Source organism: Mandrillus leucophaeus, unplaced genomic scaffold, assembly GCF_000951045.1.
Source record: "Mandrillus leucophaeus isolate KB7577 unplaced genomic scaffold, Mleu.le_1.0 Scaffold3, whole genome shotgun sequence".
Lineage (NCBI taxonomy): Eukaryota > Metazoa > Chordata > Mammalia > Primates > Cercopithecidae > Mandrillus > Mandrillus leucophaeus.
This window is the reverse complement of record NW_012103142.1, coordinates 8,615,955-8,635,822: the sequence shown is the minus strand read 5'-3', so window position 1 is coordinate 8,635,822 and position 19,868 is coordinate 8,615,955. Positions and strand designations below refer to the sequence as shown.

At 45.8% G+C, this 19,868-nt stretch overlaps 1 protein-coding gene across 1 annotated transcript; it reads right to left on the bottom strand.

Moving 5' to 3' along the window:
* Window positions 1–1,596: 1,596 nt before the first annotated feature.
* On the bottom strand, window positions 1,597–13,339 carry APOBEC2 (apolipoprotein B mRNA editing enzyme, catalytic polypeptide-like 2). The gene is made up of 3 exons (XM_011986654.1): window positions 13,064–13,339; window positions 4,794–5,358; window positions 1,597–2,387 (listed from the first exon to the last, which is right to left on the bottom strand). Exons 1-2 carry the CDS (start codon window positions 13,192–13,194, stop codon window positions 4,815–4,817), a joined length of 675 nt encoding a protein of 224 aa, XP_011842044.1. The 5' UTR covers window positions 13,195–13,339; the 3' UTR covers window positions 1,597–2,387; window positions 4,794–4,814.
* Window positions 13,340–19,868: the final 6,529 nt, after the last annotated feature.

Sequence of the window (19,868 nt, the reverse complement as noted above, 5' to 3'; positions counted from 1 at the left end):
TGACCCAATGAATCAGTGATTCTCAAAAATCCTTATGAACCTTCTTTAAAAAAATAAAGGCCACTTCCTCTCAAAAAATTCTCACATCTGTCATCCCAGCACTTTGAGAGGCTGAGACTGGAGGGTGACTTGAGCCCAGGAGTTTGAGACCAATCTGGGTAACAGTGAGACCCTGTCTCTACAAAAAAAAAAAATTAAAAAATAACTGGGCGTGGTGGTGCACACCTGGAACTACAGGTGTAGTTGAGGTTGAGGCGGGAGGATGGCTTGAGCCCCGGTGGTTGAAGTTGCATTGAGCTGTGATTGTGCCACTGCACTCCAGTGTGGGCAACAGAGCAAGACCGTATCTTAAAAAAAAGAAAAAAATTGGTGGTGGGGTGGGATGGCCACTTTTGTGTTTTTAACCTCCATAGAAGATTTGGATGTACAGCCAACTGGGGTCTAAATATTAGTCCTCGTTTCTTCCCAAGCTGCAAGGACCAGTCCTCTATTGTGCTTATGGTAGGAAAATAAAGTTCATGGATTTAGCCCATGGTTCAGTATCAGAGCTATTTGGGAAACTAGCCGTTTTCTTTTTTTCCCCTTACTGTGGTATTGAGAGTTAAAACGCCAGACTTGCTATTGATTTTCTCCCTAGAGTGACTTTGGGTCTGTCACAGGACTTGCTGCTTTCCCAGGTATAAAAGAAAGAACAACTGTATTTTAGAAGGGGCTGGTTAAAACACCAGGAAAGTACTGGTTAAATATGATCTTTGTACCTTAGACTGTGTTCTTATCACAAATCAGCCTGATAAGAGGCAACAGTTTCAAAAAAGTATTGCACTTTTGTATTTCTAGGTGGAACAGACAAATTCTTCATGTTGTTGGGGTAGGGGCAGTGGAGGGTCAAGTTCATTATCAAACTTTTAGATTGAGGCTTTTCTTGAAGCACTGCGTTTGTCCACATAAAATTGAAGGGAAAAAGGAAGGAGAGATTGTCTAAATACAAAAAATTGAAAATGAGAGTGGGGGATAAGAAACTTACAGTGTTTTGCTTAACTCTGCAATTACAGATGTTCCTCAACTTATGTTAGGGCTATGTCTGGGTAACCACATCTTAAGTTGAGTTCAGTTGAAGAGTATACTGAATGTGTATGGCTGTTGCACTGTTGTAAAGTCAAAGAATTGCAAGACAAACCATTGTAAATTGAGTACCATCTGTAAACCTTAACACAAGTCAAAACATGGATTTTCTAGGCTTCCTTTACTTTTTTAAAGAGATTATGGTTATTATTTTTTTTTCCGTGGCGTTTGAGCCTTGATTCTTTAAACAGAACCTAGTCTCATCCAGGACTGGCTGTCAGTGGAATTCTGGGACTCAGCAGGAATGTGATAAAGCACTTCTTCATTTGCTGATAGTAGTCTTGGGTCAAATTCCGACGACTTATCACACTTGAAGCCTGGGGAAAGGAGGCATGTCCTGGTAATCAGGGTGAACACATTATTCCTGGAAACCTAGTTAGAGTTTGGCAAACACCCAGAAATTCACCTGTGAATTTTTGCTTCCACATAGGACTCAAACAAACCTTTTAAAAAAAGAGAGACTTGACATCATTCTGCCATTACCATCAAACATCATGTATTGAATACTTTTAAATGAGTGTATATCTGAACATTAAACTACTACTTTTCACCCGCTCCTCTCTAATAAAGAAGCTAGTTGCTTTTTAACTGGCATTTGGGATGTGGCTACCATAGATTTCTCATGCTTTTTGTTCCACCTTCTGCCAGATTACTTGCCTTCAGAGAAGGGAAAGGCCTTCATTTGATTGTCGTAAGAAATATGTATGGGAGAGTTATTCTACATTGTCTAGGCAAGTCCTGGTTTAACCACAGCTTGGTTCATAGCCTGGGGTGTCCCCGTGTCTGGGACTGGCTCACTGGTCTGTGGCAACTTCCAAATGTTCGAGTTTCTTAAAAATCTGGCCACGGGAAAAACACACCACTTCTTTTATTAATGTTGCTGTTTTTCTTTTTTTAAAAAATACCCAACTTAACATAAACTGCATATTTCAGAAATCTAAACCTTGGGTCTGAGGCTGTTTGTGTTAAGCAGCCCCCTTGGTTGAGCAATTAGGACCTTCAGTCCCATAGTTGACTGGAGCCCATGGATGGTTGCATTTCTCTCCTTGCAGGTCGCTTTCGTCCTTCCCAAGAGCAGCATTAGAGAGAGAGGCACAGCCTAAATGAATTACAGCATGAGAAGTATATTTCAAGTCCTCTAAGGGCCTTGTCCAGTATGATTGGTTGGTGTCAAATGTTGTCCAGCTCCAAATGATATTAGGAAGACAGGCATGTCCCAGATGGCTATACATGTCACTGCTGTCTCTTGGTGGCAACAGGAAGACCTTGGTAAAATAAACAAACAAAACATCTTACTGAGATCCCTGCTGACCCCCAACAATGACTCGTTTCTTTTTGAACTAAGGCTTCAGTGTGCCCTTCCCAACAAGTCCCTTAATTTCTCCTCCAGAGTTTCCTTTGGTTTCTGATTTACCCAGGATCGACTAAATCAGAAGCCAGTCTTTTGTTCATGTTTTGATGTAGTTTACACAGAAAAAGCCCCAGAAGAGATCTGCTTTAACTCTGGTGTTTTGACTAAATATAGGATTAAATACTATTTTGTCATTTTTTTAAAAAAACAAAAGATGAAATAAGAAATGTGTAAAATAAGACACTTTATTTAACAAATGCTCATTTCTCAAGATTATTTTAAGTAAGCAGGGTTGTTCTTTTGGGCTTTTAGATTACAACTGTATCTCATGCCAGTTTTTTTTTTTTTTTTTTTTTTTTTTAAACTTGGTGTATCTTAACCTTTCCCTTCAGAAACATGAGCAATTCAAATAGAAGACAGGGAAGCATGTTAATGGGTCCAGATAATATAGTTATATTTAATGGAAGGAGGGTTATAATTGAAGATGTCTAGTAATATTTTATTTAAAAAGAATCTGACTTATTTACTTTTTCCTCAGTGATTTCTTTTACTTCTGTTTAGATTAGTATAAGATACAACCCTCAATCCAAAATTTAAACATATTTTAAATCTTCTTTGAAATGCTTAATTTTAATGAAAAAAAATCACTGAAAAAAAAATTTTAAAAGCCCTAAGGACTTGCTAGTTAGGCAGCCCTAAGGACTTGCTAGTTAGGCAGCTCGGTCCTTGACTCTGAAAGCTGTTTGAAAGGAAAGTATACTGGGATTAAATTTTAAGCTGCCGGTTAAGTCTGTAGAATCTATGTTGGGTTTATAATTACAGTGATAGTACATACACTAAGAACATCTTCAAGGAATTCTAAAAGTTAAATTTTATATTTTCGGAGGGCACCCTGAGAAATCTGTTTTGACTACTGTTCACCACTACCAAGTGTCTTATTTTATGTGAGCAGAGTACCACACAGTATACCCTACCATAGGCTCACTGACTTCACTGACTGAGTCCTGCTTTTTTAAAGAAATGGCTGAAAGTTGTATCTTCATGGGTTGGCAAATGCTCAGCTTGAGAATGATCAGGTGCCCATGCGCATGTCTGATAGAAAACACCTGTCAACATCAAGCCCTGGAACACTGATATTTCCTAAACGTGTCTATGAAGTGACATCTTCTCTTAAGTGTGTTAGGAGTGAGAAAGACCAAAAGTAAATTATCTTCATGGAAGCATGTTGTTTTCATGTTTTAGTAATATGTGAGTTGTTGCAGAATTAAAGTCGGGTAAGAGTGTCGTGAGGACCCCTCCTCTCTTACTGGAAGATTTTGATCAGTAACTGGGACCTTGCAAGGGGGGCTTAGTCATAGCATTTCTGTAGGTGCAAACTCCATCAGACTGCAAAAAAGGATAGTAAAGGATCGTTTAGCCCTCTTTCCTGAGGGTAATTGGCCTGTTTCTGTTAGAGTTTAATTTACCCTCAGCAAGGGGCCAAATTGGCCTTAATTGTGTCCTAATTATTTGCTTAAATAGCTAATCTTTCTCCTATCACCTCTTGATATCTGTGAGAGGTTACTTCTGAGCTGCTGCCTAATTTACAAACATCTTTTTTAACTCTTTAAATATTCCTGCATGGACCAGCTTGTTACTGTATTATCCCCATTCCTGCATTCAACATCCTTCATGAATTCTGCTGAAGGAAAATGTTCTTGTATTATATTTTCACTCAGCAATTATTCGTCTCCTTCAAAGTGTAGCCATTTGTTTGAAAACATGAAAGCAGGTCTGGCTAAAAAAAAGTTAAATACCAGTACATTTGGGGAATTTCAAATTACCATAAGTGAAAAAATTGGCCCTGAAGGACTGAAAAACATTCGTTAGAGAAAAATGGAATGGTAAGATTGCCAGTGGATATGGGAGCGGGACATCTAGAAGGTGTCTAGAGTTAGTAATCTCTGACATGTACATGGGGGCATACTCAAGAGGATTTCAGTATCTTCTCTGCTGTGGTTCAGTAGCAGGTCCTTGCACATCTTAATCTTACCAAAGAAGGTCATCTTGTCTCATGAAAGTTTTAGGATTCCTGTCAACCTTGGGTATTGTAAGTTAGGGGAAAGTTACTTTGATACGGAAGTGTGGGAGGGAAAAGTTTAGAAAGGGATTCAGAGTAAAGAGACATGATGTTCTAAACTATATTTACAACCAGTCAAAAGCAGAGAAATGAAACCCTTCCAAAGGAAAATCAGATGTATCACTCATTCTACCTGACCTCACACCTTCTACTGCAGTTAACATCATAAAGTGATGGTGCCATGGCACCATGAAAACTCACGTGAGGCCGAGCCCAGTTGCCCTACTTCAGGATGTCTGCCAGCTTCTCCTCATAGTATAGGAAGTTCTCCTGAACGTCTTCCCAGGGCTGAAAGGCCTTGGATTCACCCTCTTCTTGCTCCACAAAATTCTGCCAGACGTATTCGAAGTCCTGGGGCTTCATGATGCGCAGTTTACAGCCAGCCTCCTTCAGCTTTTTCAGAGCAGCCTGGATCTCCGGCTCCTCCCACATGAAGAGTCGCCCCACCAGAATGAGCAGACGCAGGTTCTTGGTCTTGCTAAGGGTTTTGGTAATGCGGTCAGCGCACGCTGCACAGGGGCTGGAGGACACATACCAGGTGACATTGTACCGCAGGGCTGGGTCAAAGGCTGGCAGGATGGTGTTGAAGAAAGCTTCCTCTGCATGGGCAGCCGCATGTTCATCCTCTAGGTATCCCCGAGATGCCTGCACTTGGCCCCCCTTGCCCTGTGCTTCAACCACATAGCAGAGGAAGGTCTTGTTCCTCCCGGAACTGTACTCCACATTCCGGAACTGGAATTTAAAGAAGTTGGCAGGCAGCCGTTCTCTGTAGGTCAAGGAGACAAAAGGACAGGAAAGAATAATAAGTTCTTGTTTCTAGAACCAGCCTAGAGTAGGTAGCTCTTCCAGATCAGTATTTCAGATATGCATTCACTCTTACTAGAAATAGGTCTTGCCTGTGGTAACATGAGTGACCAAAAAAAAAAAAAAAAAAAAAGTATTAAAAAATCCAAAAGGGTCTCTCTGAAGGAGAGGAGAATTTGGATTGAGGTGTGCATTCTGGTCACCCTACTAGGAAGGGTCTCCAAACATTGTCTCCACCATCTCTCTTCCAGCACAACACACCCCTACATTTCTAAATCATTGAATATTTAACCTGCCTATACCTTAGAATCACCTAGAAGACTAAGAATGTTAATGCCTGGGCCTCATGCCAAACCAATTAAGTCAGAACATGTGGAGAGTTGGTCCAAGCATCAGTACTTTTAAAAAGCTCTTTGGATGATTTCAATAAGTGGCCAGGTAAGTAGCAAGCATATAAAATTTCTCAAGACAGAGCAAGACAAAGATATTGCAGGCATTTTATGCTTTCTTTTCTCTTCCTTGTAACTCATGTAAATTGCATCTTGGCGTGAAATGGCCTAAAACTTGCAATACCATGCTCTCCTAGTGACTACTTCTCAAGTCTCTGTTAACTTTCAGGTAAAGGGATTGTGTAAGTGTCCAAGAAATTTTGTCTGTGAGGCCAGACTACTCAAGGGTATCTTGGGATAATTAAGCCTGTATTTAGTATTGAGTCACTTCAAAATTTTAAAGGACTTGGTGTCTGCCCTCCAGATGCTTATAATTTAGCAGCTAGATTGCAGCTGGACAGAGAATATGTCAATGAAACAGCTGAGAACATTACAAGACTGCTAAAATTGGATAGGTACAGTAGGGGAAGTATTATGAAGGTTCTCGAAAGTATAGCCTTGATTCAGGAGGCAGTAGAGAATTGTTACAGGTTCTTGAGAAGAAAAACAATAAAAGTGATGTCCATGCAAGATTACTCTGGTGGCAATAGGCATATGGTGTGAAGCTGAGGAAAAGCCTCAAATTGAACAAGTTCAGTAGGTGTCTTAGGACAGTAGACTCCGTGATGAATTGTGTGGGTGCCTTTGAGGAGGAGATGGATGGTTAGGAAAGGAAAACAGCAGGATTTTTTTTTTTCCGGAACATTCTACCATCAGATTTGTTTAAGTAGCATGATAGGTCTAAGTATCATATTTAACTATAGCGGAAAAAGGCCAGGAATTCTGAAAATTTTGGTAATAACAAGGAGAAGAAAAAAGAGTTGAAGATTGTTTTTACTTTTATGTGTATGTGTGTGTTTTTCTAAAATAGGCAAGATTTGTGCAAGTTTGAAGGCCAAAGAAAATGAAGTTTTAATAGGAGAGATGAAAAATGTCAGGAGAGGAGGAGATGAGTACCAGCTAGAAAGACTCAATGTTTTCCTTTTTAAAAATGTAATCTCTCTGGCTACCCCAAGAGATAGCTATGGCACCATTGATTCTACTATTGCCTATCTCCACCTCTTCTCTTTACGCAAAGAAGTCACCAGACTCCTTGGGCTGCAGGGGAATCCCTGGTATCCCAGGGCCTTGGCTGCCTAGGGATAAGCAGCAGATGCCAAAGATATGAGTAAACTTGACTTATTTCCCTGCAGGATTCCCTCACCCCCGCCCATCACCAAAATGTGTCCACCACCCAAGTTTCCATGTCCCTTGCTGTCAGGTTCGTTTTCCACTGTGGAGATGGATGTGTTTGAGGACCCAGCCCCAGGATTCCTTTAGGTACTATACTTAGCTCTCTAAGCCCCTCTGTCCCTAGTTGGAGGTGTTTATTGTTTACTTAACATTTTAGGAGAATGGATAGCCTGATGTTTCCCTGCTCTTCTTCTCAGTCCCTGTTAGGCGTTCACTTATAGTGAGTGCTCCCTAAAGGTACTCACCCCACCAGACCACTCCTGAACTTTACCAGTTGCCAAATGGTCCCTTCAGTTCCTGGAGTGCCTTTTTGCTTTTGAGAAGCACAGAGCTTACCTTTCCTGCCCAAACTTGCTCTTCAAGCCCTTTTGCCCCCCTCCCCAAGTCTAATCCAGGGCCACCTATATGATGGATTGTCAGGTGGAACCCTTGCAAGTATTCATGGCTACTCAAATAGCTTGGAGGCTTGAACAGTAGTTGCTGTGTGGTCCCTCTTTTCCTTCTGAAGCTCCCAAAAGCATGGCTCCAACTTTGCTCAGTATAGCCCAGCTGAAAGTATGAATTTAGGCCAGTGTGAATTTGGCCCAGCATGCAATTGCAAATTGGCTTGGATGGTTGTGAGGTGACTGTTTCTTTCTGCCCTTCTTAAGCTCTGACATTTTCCCCTTCTCCTCTTCCCTAGGCAAGAGGAGAAGACCCAGAGAAACTTGAAACCTCAGGGAGAGGAAGAAAGGTCATCTCTATAAATACCTGTTTCCGACCCCTCTGGCGAGCAGCCCTAGAATCTACTCTGTCCCTCAGCAGAGCCTTCTGGACTAGATGCCTCAGGAAAAGAAGTGCTTTCAAGGAGCAAAGGAAAGGCAGGGAAGGTTTGGTTCCTAGTCGTTCCCTTGGGCTTGCTCAGAGACTAAACTTGCTTGATTTCTGAATGGGTTTCTTGGTCTTCTAGAAGGAGCAAAAAGGTCAGATGAGATTCTTTAGGCCTCTCACATACTGAAATAGCTAGGTCCTGGGGGAAAACCAGGAGAACAGAGGTAGTAGAGGTCTGGAATTTCTACAGGGAGCTAGACAACATGGCCATCTCGGGCAATTTTGTAGACTCACAGAATAAATTAACACTATTATGCCCACTAGTGGAAGGAAGTAAATAATGACACCTACTTGTTAAATAATCACCAGCAGGTTTTTTAAAGTAGCATGATAGGTCTAAGTATCATATTTAACTATAGTCCTTTACATTTAACCCAGAAAATATTTTACCGGTAGAGGTGTGTGTGTGTGTGTGTGTGCGCGCGCGCGCGCGTGTGTGTGTGTGTGTGTGGTGGTGGGCTGGGGGTGGTGGCGGTGGTCAGGAGAGAGATGCTGGTAGTAGATTTCTTTCCCTGATCCAGTCACTTCCTCATGCATAGAAAGCTACAGCCTGATTTCTATTCCCTCTCCCCAGCCTCTGATAGCACCTTGTTAAGCACCGTTTCCTCATACTTTCTGCAAACAAGACCAGTCACACTTCATCTACTTAGACCCAGGCTACTGGGCATTTCAACTCACTTGGGAGGAAACAGAGAGTCCAAATATCTGGAAAAAAAAAAAATGGGAAGATAATCTTCTTGATGGAGGGAGAAGGAATGTGAGTAAATGTAATACATTTTTCTCAGGTTCACGTTCAAAACATTTGAATTTTTTAAGCATAAATCTATACTGTGAAAGGAAGCAACCCAGAGGGCAGTTGAAGCTGGGCTGAGATTAAACATTTGCTCTAGAATAATCCATGAGTGGAAAAATCTACTCACAGGTTATTATGTGTTGACTTGTTTCAGCTTTCCCTCACTAGACCTACTGGTGACTGGCGTGAAAGAGGGAGGATTGCTGGTTTCATTGGCCTTCTGCTTTCTCAGAGCACTTTGCCAAGCAGATATCAAGGAGTGGACATAATCAGAAAGAGTAGTAAGAGCAGGAGCAGAGCGTTCTAGCAGCCTGACTCCCTAGAGCTGAGAAGGGAGCTCCGGATTGTGGGACTGGATGGGATTTTGCCCAAGGGAAGCCCTGGACTTGCCTGTTTTCCCTGGGAGGCATGGTCTTGACACCTGAGCTTTGACCTGCCCCCAACCCACTGTGGAAGGCAGGTTGGCCAGTCAGTGGATCGCCGCCTTTTCTTGATGACACACCACCCAGCGTGCTCCAGAGGCCAGGGTGAGGGTAAAGGGCTGTGTCTGATGTTAACTGGTGTCGAAGTCCTCTCACTCCTTATCTCGCCCTTCTCCTCTGGACACTGCCTCTCTGTGTTCCTTACATGGCCAGAGTAAACTACTGGTAGCTAAAGAAGTGGTTAGAAGAAGAATCATTCTGTGTGCCATTTATCTTTGTTCCATAATAATCCCTTGGATAGGAGGTTCTGCTTTCTGTAAAAACATACACAACATAACTAGAGACAAAGCCAAGCTCACATCAAGGGTGTTGCCAGGCAGAGTCACAGTCACTTCTCACTGGGTTGGAAAGCTGGGGAGCAACCAGCTCTGGTGCCCCAGAGCTCCACTAAAACGTGCTGTGTCCAGAAGTAGGGATGAGCCAGGGGAATTCTTACCTAAGCCTCATGCTGCTGGATCTTCATACACCCTGAGCTGCTGTCCTCAAGAAACCCTCCCCCAGTTCACTCCCTATCTTGTCTGACAGAGAGCCTAAAAACCACACAAGAGGTTCTTATTCATTAGGTCATTCATTTATTCAACAAATACGTATTGAGTACCTATCAGGAGCTTGGTGCTAAGGATAAAGCAGTGAAAAAGACAAAGTGCTATCCTCGTAGAGGTTGAATACTAACGGGGGAAACAGGCAGTAAATAATCAACTCCTATTCAGTAAATATAAAAAGAATCCTCTCTGGTTTTTTGGATGCAGTGTGATGATTTGGAGTCAGACAGTCCTGGGGTTCACATCCTACTCCATCTACAAGCTTTGGCCATATGACTTAATCCCTCTGAGGTTTAGTTTCCTCACCTGAAAGAGTGAATAATCCAACTTCTAAGGTTTTGGACAACAGTAGACACTCAAAGCTAGTCTGGGCACAGTGGCTCATGCCTGTAGTCCTAGCACTTTGGGAGGCTGAGGCATGAGGATTGCTTGAAGCCAGGAGTTTGAGACCAGCCTGGGCAACACAGTGAGAACCCATCTCTATAAAAAATACAAAAATTAGCTGGGCGTGGTAGCATTCACCTGTAGTCTTAGCTACTTGGGAGGCTGAGGCAGGAGGATCACCTGAGCCCGGGAGGTTGAGACGACAGTGAGCTGTGATTGCACCACTGCACTCCATCCTGGGCAACAGAGCAAGAAGCAATACCCCATCTCCAAAAAACAAAAAGGAAATTGATGTATGATACATATGATGCCTTCTCCAGGCCTCAAATTGTATCCTTTGGAGCTCCATCTTAAGCATTACCAAACTCGATCCATTTTCCACTGCTCTTCTTCTCACTTTCAGAGGTTTCTGGTTTTCAGTGGTGTGCTGGTAAGTGTAACGCTCAGCTCTCTGATAGAAGGAAGAATCCCTGATTTCTAAAGTTTGCTGATTTCCATAAGGTAAGTACTCCCATTATGGAGATTTCAAGCTCCCAAGGTGATATCACTGGATGCAGAATTGGGAAGAGACTTATAAACCAACAGGAGCTGGCTTCAGCACGCTATGGCAGTCCTAGGCCCTTTTCCAGAACATTCTATCATGTTATTTTGTTAATGTGCTCAGTTCCACTTTCTATCCTGAATGCCCTATTCAACCATGAACTGGGCATCTCTCCTTCCTACCAGCTCCCCCCTCCTCATGTCGGACTGTTTCCTGAAAAGCCACCTGCTCTTCTGCTAGTTTGTGGCCCAAATATAAGGAGCACTAAAGATCGTCACTATTGGAGACCAGGCTAGAAAAGGAGCTGCTTTGGTGACCCCCTTGACTCCAGGAGGGATTCCTGGGGTGAATGCATCTCAAGAGGGAAGGAGAGGAAAGCTGTTCCCTCAACCTGTCCCTGTACAGACCCAGCTGTACCTCTGGGCTATTTTAAGCCATCTGTTTACCCAGAGGAGCCCAGGAGACAGCTCTCCACAGCCGTTACTTGTGGCCAGGAAACACTCAGGGCTCTACCTCCCACCTGAACTGCTCACAGAATGCTCAGAACGCTGCCCCTTCTGTGCCTCTTTTTCTGAGCCTTGGGTCCTAAGAAGCCTCTGATCCTCTCTACCTCCCAGATGGAGATAACGTGGAGCTCTGGGAAACCTGGAACCCAGAATGAATAAGAGACCAGTAGAAAGGATACTTTGCTGGGAGTCAGAAGATGTGCCCGGTTCTGTGGTTTTGTACATATCATTCAATCTCCCTGAGTGTCAGTTTCCCCCTCTGTGAAGTGGCAATAATACATCTCCTTCTCCTACCTTTGTGCTGAGTGTTGAATGGTCTCATGTTCATGAAACTATGTTGTGATTATAAAGCCCTGGACAAATAGAAGTTATGTCAGTGGACTTAACCCTTCAGGATCCATTGCTCTGGGACCCCTAAAGCATGTTTAGCTCAACAAACAGTCTAATTCTGTTCTTGACCCACCTTGCCTCTGTGTTGGAATGCTACACAGAGTGTAGTGTGCACACGCGTGTGTGTATGACTAAGGATAGTGTGTACCAGCATGCTTGAGTGTTAGAAAAAGGCTCTCCTTCCATAAGAAAGCCACTGGAATTGAGGACTGTCGTGGCCAGGCTGCCCTAGGCTTTCCCTGTGTCTATATTAATCTGTGCCCAGCTGCTCCCTTAATCCTAGGATGAGGGTGAGATTAGTTGGGTGGGCATGGGCAAATGGAAGTTCAGGGGCTACTCTTGCCTCAGGAAATAGGGTGCATTTTCCCTTAGGTTCTCTTGGAAATCAGAAAACATCTGAGCTGGAAGGGACCTTACTAGTATAGGTTCTTCATGTTATAAGTGCTAAAACTGTGGCTGACTGGAAAATCGCTTGCCAAGCTTGAAATATCAAGTCCAAATTGCCATTCAGGGCTTCCTTTCCCCCTTGAAAGCCTCATGCCTCCTTTCTTCCTGAAACTTCTCTTAGTCTCGCACCCACTCTGCCTGTGGGCATTCCTGGACACCCCATGAAGGAAACGTTTGGTTCAGGGAGGAAATGTGGCCTCATAGATTCCTTTATTCTTTGCTCAGGATTTAGCAGGGTCTTCCACTACAGGAATAGAAAGGGAAGAGGAAGAAGCCTACTTAGTTTTCTTCTTGGAGACGACATAATCTGGGTAAGACAGAGGTACCCTGCACACAGCCCCCTCCTCGCAGTCTGTAGAACCTTTTCTTTGGGTCCCAGTTCCTCTAGGCAGTGCCTGAACATGTTGGAACAGCTCCTGTGTCCATAAGCTCCTGGGCTGCGTTATCTGCATGTAATTTCCCTGTTTCTCTATGGAACAGCCCCTGAGGAGACTCAGAATAGATTTAATAAGAAAAAAGCTGCTTCTGAGTCTTGGGAAAGGATGGATCTATCTTTCCTGTCTTGGGAGCTTCTACTCCAGGAAGGAGCTCTAAAGAAAGGGCTAGAGGCCTATGGCTAGTGGAGAGACCCACTCAGGAACAGAGAGAGAAGTTGAGGGGAAGGGGTGCTTTGACCGGAGCCACATATAGATGTGCCAGTCTCATCCTCTGTCCTCACCAAACTCCCTGGGACTAAGCCTCTACCCAGAGAGGCAGGTGGCTGTGCCAATACCAGGAGGCCTGAAGGGTGGTTTTATTTTCTGGGCTCTTGCCTCCAAGGAGCTCCTCCTACCTCTCCCTGATTAGAGAGCCCAAGGTGTCACCCTAAGAAGCCATGAGAATTTGCTGCTGGGTCCCCTACCATCCCTGCCGTGCCCACTGGTGCACTCTCACTGCTGCAGGGTTGTAGCTGGCCCTGACGCCTAATAAAATACCATCCTGAATTTCCACAGCCTACCCCAAGCCTGCAGTCTTCTAGGGAGCAGAACCCTGGCCCACATCTGAGGCTTACCCTGTGACAATCTCAAAGGGCGGCAGCTCAATCAGCTCTTTCAGCTTCTCAGGGTCGTCCAGGTTCTCCAGATCCTCCCCATTCTGGGAGGCAGCCTCAGCGGCTGCAGCAGCCTCTTCCTTCTGGGCCATGGAGGGTCTGTGGCTCAGGAGTCACTGAGAGAAAGGAGAGGCAGGCAGATCTGGGCCAGGCTCTGGCGGCAGAGTCCCAAGCAGCTGTCAGCAGCTAAATCTGGCTGGGGATGACGGGAAAAGGACCCAGCAGGCCAGACTTCGTGCTCTCCCCACTTAGCCACAGGCTTTATAGCCAAGGCCTCCTGCCCCTCCCCCAGGCTCTCTCCCTCTATCTTTTTTTAATTGAGTGACGGCGGGTGCTGGGGTGGGGGAATGGAAAATCTGGCCATTAGTATCCCCTATTTATCAGTAGGCAAAGACAGGAACCTGGCAGGTGGGTATGGCTTGGCCTGCTCTCCTCTCCCTCTCCCTTTCAGCTCACCTCATGTTCTCCCCTTTGTTTCCCACCCAACTTCCCTAGCTCCACTGGGGGAGAGTGTGGAAGGGGCCCCAGGGCAGGCATCTTGAGATTTAGGAGGGTGGCCTTCTGAGATTTAAGCAGGAGGAGATGTGTGTGAAAGGGGATGACTGCAAAAAGACCCAGGCCATTTCCTCTGGGGGAACGTGGGTTTAGGAAAGGAGGGGCCTGGGAAGAGGTGGGATCAAAACTGACAATTTGGGGAGAAAGTGTGTGAGTGGTGACTCAAAAGTGGCGGGTGCTGATTTGCCTATTACGAAGCCATAATGTAATGTCAAATCGATCAGGAGCCTCCCTGAGTAACAATAGCTGCCATTTACTTAGCTCAGAGATTTTGAAATAGGCCAGGCAGTGGGTTTAGGGGTTTAGATGAAATCAGATGGATGCTTGCCACAGCCGTGGGAGGAGATGTGTATTATCCCACGTTACAGGTAAACTGAGACTCACAGAAGTGGGCAGAGCCAGGATTAAAACACAGGCCTTTGTACTTCAGGCCAAATATTCAACCTCCGTGCTATGTGGCCTCACAGTCAGTCTTTTATTCATCTTAACAAATATTTATTGAGCATCTACTCTCTGCCAGGTGCTGTTTCAGGTACTGGGAATATGGTAAAAGAACAAAGCAAATGAAAATCCCTGCTGTGATGATTTGTGGAGCTTGAGGGACTGGACAACAAATAAGATAAGTAAAATACATGGTCTATTTGGTGTTGATAAGTGCCAAGGAGAAAAGACAGGAAATGGAAACAGGAAGTGCTAAGAGGTGGGGTTACATCCTTATAGGATGGCCAGGGTGAAAGACTTTGAAAAGGAGACAATTGAAGAAGGTGTGACGGAGGCAAGGGAACTAATCATTTGGATATATAAGAGGAAAGCGTTCCAAGGAAGGGAACAACGTGAGCAAAGGCTCTGAGAAGGGAGCATTCCTGGGGTGTTTGAGGAACTAGTGAGGACATCTGGGTGACTGGAGAGTTCTAAGAGATCAAACCAAAGAGATAACAAGGCTAAAAGGGACTGGGGCCTTATGGGCTGTCATAAGTACCTTGCTTTTTCTCTGAGTGAGGTGGGAAGCCTTTGTCTCTGAACAGATGAGACGGGTGGTCTGAGCACTTGGGAAGAGCAGAGGCAGGGGACCAATGAGAAACCTACTGAGGCCAGAGAGAGATGATGGGGTCTCCTAGAAAAGACCCTGAGCTGGAACAGCAGCAGAGAATGGCTAGATGATTTTTGCAGCTCTCATGATGGGTACTTAGCAGGGGCAAAAGTCTTTGTGTTTAGAGCAGTGCAAACACTCTAGGCCATTCTCAGGGAAGCAGAAGGAAGGGGTCGGGGTCACTTGTAGGTTGAAAATGAGGAACCCAAGAACACTGGGGAGTGGATCTGAAAATAGCTCCAAATGGGTTTGGCTGGTGGAGATGAGAGGGTAGGGCACCCTTTAGAGGGTCTGACTAGAGAAGAGGAGTCAAGATGGCTTGGAAGATTTGGGCTCCCTCCTCCAGAGAGTGAGCAGCAGAGTGCTCCGTTAGTGTGATGCCCAGCATTTTGTTTGCCAGGATGCTCATGGTTTCTTCCTGTTGTCCAGACATAATTACTAATAGCACCCCTTTACTCCCAAAGGTGTCCCGCTGTGAACAATAAATTATATGGTCCCCTACCTTTTGGATTTACTACTAAAAGCTTTTTTTTTTTTTTTTTGAGATGGAGTCTCACTTTGTCGCCAGACTGGAATGCAATGGCACGATCTTGGCTCACTGCAACCTCTGCCTCCCGGGTTCAAGTGATTCTCCTGCCTCAGCCTCCCAAGTAGCTGGTAGCTGGGACTACTGGTGCGTGCCACCACGCCCGGCTGATTTTTGTGATTTTAGTAGAAACAGGGTTTCACCGTGTTGGCCAGGATGGTCTCCATCTCCTGACCTCGTGATCTGCCTGACTCGGCTTCCCAAAGTGCTGGGCGGCATGAGCCACCGCGCCCGGCCACTGAAAGCATTTTTATCCACATCTTATTTTTTCAAACATTTTTCCAGGAGAATAAAGCACAGAGTAGAGGTAATAGTTCCTGTGTCCACAATAAAAAGACAGTGGCAGCTGATAAACTGCAAAGAATGTGTTATGACACAAACATCCCACGTTTAAATGCAAAGAGTTTACTTCATTTTCTTGTTCAGTCAACATTTATCAGAGGTTCCTATGTTCCAGGTGCTGTGGTAAATACCAAGAGTACAGAGATGAATAAGGTGCTGCCTCACCAGGGGCTCCCAGCTTTTATCATATTTGGGGCATTAATCAAGCACTCAAGCATGCATTATCTCATTTAGTCCTTACACCAGTCTCACATGGGTGTGAATTATGGACCTCATTTTGCAAGTTAGGGACTTGTGGCTGAGAAAGGTGAAGTGATTTGTATAAGATCACACGGGCTTCGAGTTCAGGTCTTTGGAGCCCAAGTTCAGCCTAGTCCCAGGGCTGCACACAGCTACCTTTGATAAAATATCTCCGAAGCATTATAAATGTGCATCCGTCTCCCACTTCCCAGGCCCAGCTACGGTGATATGCCTGGATCAACGGAGGAAGAGTAAAATGTCTTGGGGAGGAAAGCAAGGAGGATGGATCCTTTCAGTTCACTGTTCTCCTGCAAGAAAGACTTCCTCCCTGAGGACAGGGCCTTTTATTTTGGCTGTCAAGTATAACCCTGGATTAGGAGGCAAAAAATATTCTGTGTTCATATCCCCATCTTAGCCTCTGATTCACTGTGTGATCTTGGACAAATCACTTGACATCTCTGAGCCTCTGCTCTCCCATCTGTGACACAGGCTGTGCTATTGATTTCTATTTCCAAATGGTCAAAAAGCAGAAAATAGGGCGCAGAGTGGGCTTGTGAAGACCACAGGTGAATGGTGTGGCGAGAATTTCCTGCCTCTCCCAACAGCTCAGAGTGAATGGTGCACAGGTGTCTCAGCCTGGTCCTTTCTTAAGAGTTGACCCCTTTCTTCTATCTTACAATTTTCCCTTTGACCTTTGGGAGAGGGCCCTGGGTCTGCCCCCAGACTGATGACTGACAGCTTCCTTTTTCACTGCTTCTTTGAGCCTTCCTCGTCTCCCAACCTGCCATCCCTGGAGGCCCTCTGATCTGCTCTGGCTATTTATGGCACCTCCTGGGGGCCTGAATTCCTGGCTGGTCTCTGGCTCTCCTTTCCAAGTCATACCAGTTTACCCTGCTCACCCCAGAGTGCAACAACTAATCTGGGGGATCAGATGCCAGGAGCTTGACTCCTCTCCCTACAGCTGCCTCTATACTCTTTCGGACTCGCACGCCCCATCCCCAGTGTTAACCCTGTTGGGTCAGGTTCTATCAGTAGTCCCCCTCCTGCACAGGAGGATACTGGGCAGTAAGGTATTTCATTCAAGGTCACACGTGGAGTCAGTGGGGTGCTGGGATTTGAACCCAAATCTGTCAGCTCCCAAGTTCCATGCTTCTCCTACTGTGTCATATTCCCTGGAATTTAGTAACAAGGAGAGCTGACATTCTGACATTGCCCTAAAATATTATGTAGGTTAACTCATTTATTCCTCACAAGGATGTTTGGGGTAGGTACTATTATTATCCTAATTTTTCTGGTGAGGAAATTGAGACCAGAGAGGTTAAGTGACTTGCCCAAAGTGATGCAGCTAGAGAGGGCAGAGCCATGTGCTTCCAGAGTCATGTTTTACCTTCTTCACCATTCAGTCTCAACTGCTGCTAGCACCCCTGAGGCCCAGCTCTGGGAGAAGGGAAGGACAGAGACCAGTGGGAGTTGAAGGGGCTGAGAAGGAGTTCTTGCAGGAAGAACAGACTCTAGGAAGTAATTGGTACATGAAGGTGTGTGTGTGTGTGTGTGTGTGTGTGTGTGTGTATGTGTATGTGTGTGTGTATATATCTCTGTGTGGTGGGGGTACAGGTTAAGAGACACCAGACAGCTAGTATCTGGGGATGGAAACCAAAATTGGAATCCTCCCATCCTGTCTCTGCCGGTCCTTGCCCCCTTCTTGTTGGGATGGCAGTGGCTGGAAGGAGCTGGGTTAGGCCTAGGATACACTGCAGCATGCCTCTCCCTGTCCCATTTCCCACGGTCATTTCAGAAAACATTCAGAGATTCCAGGAGGTGGTTGAGAAGGAGAGGACAGGGTCAGGCACGGTTGTTCCTTGGATCTTGGCCGGACGTGGAGCTGCCCTCATTGGGAAGGGAGCAGAGAGGCCAGGAGGGGGGCTGGTGGAAAATAGAAGCCTCACCAGAGGAAGGTTTAAATTCTCACTCCCTGAAAGAGGATACCTCAGGGGTGCATTGATGGAGTTGGTGCTTTATGTGCAGGGACAGCTGGGACCCCAACAGTGCGTTGCCCCAGAGACCCAGCCCAGGCGTGCCTGCCCCTCCGGTCACTACTGAGACAAGGTACACAAACAACAGGCCTCGGGCACCAGACACCCCTCTGGAGGGCAGGAGGCTGCTTCCTCTAGCAACTGCTCTGTTGATATAAACACGAGGTGTCCAGGGCTTTGAGCAGCCTTGGCCAGTGAAGAGGGCAGGGGGCCAAGGGTCTCCCAGAGTCTGAGGCTGGTATTGGAGAAGGCACCAGAATCACAGGGCAGGGCAGGGTTTACAGTCTTCTGTACAGGACACAATCCTTGCCTTGCCATGTGGGACACGCCACCCTGGGTAAAATGGTGACTCCCGGGACTTGAGTCCTGGTCACCATGGTTTCCATTCCAGTAGCTACTCCTGGCACCGCCCAGCTACTGCGGCTGGCACTTTCAGTCTTTGAAGAAAGTGATCTGATAAGGATCATGGACATTAAGGTGACTAATAGTATTCCTCTTTGGCGCGGTGGCTCAAGCCTGTAATCCCAGCACTTTGGGAGGTCGAGACGGGCAGATCACGAGGTCAGGAGATCGAGACCATCCTGGCTAACACGGTGAAACCCCGTCTCTACTAAAAAAATACAAAAAACTAGCCGGGCGAGGTGGCGGGCGCCTGTAGTACCAGCTACTCGGGAGGCTGAGGCAGGAGAATGGCGTAAACCTGGGAGGCAGAGTTTGCAGTGAGCTGAGATCCGGCCACTGCACTCCAGCCTGGGCGACAGAGCGAGACTCAAAAAAAAAAAAAAAAAAGTATTCCTCTTTGAAGGGGTGTTTGCAAGGCCAAAGAACCTACTGGGAGGAGGTGACAAACTACAGTCAACTTTTGAGAGGAGAATTTCAGCCCTTAAGATGAGAAATGTGTTGGAGTAGGTGCAAGTGGAAGAGCTAGGGGGATTTTCTGGTGCTTCTCTTAGCAGATAATCTCTGTGTGGGCCATGGGACCTTGGAAAGGGATAAATGAGGCCCTGATGAATATGACCGAGGCCCTGGTGTGACCAGGGATAGCTTCCCCTGGCTTCCATATCAGAAGAAGAGCCTAAATGTATGGCGTGTCCTCGACTTTGTAGGGGTGGGGGGAGAAGGAGTCTGGGAGGTGGGTAAATGTTTTGGTGGGCTCTACCTGAGGATAGAAGAGGCAGGTGGAGATCTGAGGAAGTTCTCAGCAAAGTTGGGCTTTGGACTGAGTACCTTGTGAGCTGCTGATGAGAATCAGTGGTAAAATCCTTCAAAGGATTGTGTGCTTGTGTTCTGGAACTACAAGAAAGGGGACCTCTGGGAAGACTCTGAAACTGGGCTTGGGGTGCAGGGGAACCCCAAGAGATAGAGCAGATGGTGGCCGTTCACAAAAGAAAAGAGACTTTGGAGCCCTGGCCCAGGACTGACAACATTCAGGGGCCTCCAGGCTTCTCCTACGCAGCAGCTCTACCTGCCTGTAGGTAGGAGGGGCCAGAGATGTGCAGAATAAATACATCCTGCACTCTGCCCCATTCCTAGCCCAGCTGACCAACCTTTGTCCACTGGGCATACACCTACTAGTCTGCCATCTCACCTAGCCCCTCTATGTCTCCATTCTGCAGAAATTGGCAAAGTGAGGAAGAGTGAAGGAAGAGTGAAGGTTTAGAGGAGGAAAGGGTGGACTAGGATACAAAAGAATGAGATATGACACCTCCTGGATCTGCTGTTTTACCTAGTCTGCAGCCACTGGACGGGAGATCTGCAGAGCCTTATGATCTTGTCTCTCTCCGACTCACCAAATCAGAGGCAAATGGAAAAATACTGCCTCAGAACAAAAATGTGCACACAATCTGAATGGTGGAATCCTGGGACACACTTGCAAAGAGAAGAGGCAGCTCCAAGTCTATTTAGGCACAGCTCTTAAGT

Bases quoted from the DNA above. Each gene is read 5' to 3' on its own strand.
- APOBEC2 (XM_011986654.1), bottom strand. From the start codon at position 13,194: ATGGCCCAGAAGGAAGAGGCTGCTGCAGCCGCTGAGGCTGCCTCCCAG. The intron at 5,359-13,063 runs GTAAGCCTCAGA...CTTGACCTACAG, and splicing joins CCCTTTGAGATTGTCACAGG to AGAACGGCTGCCTGCCAACT.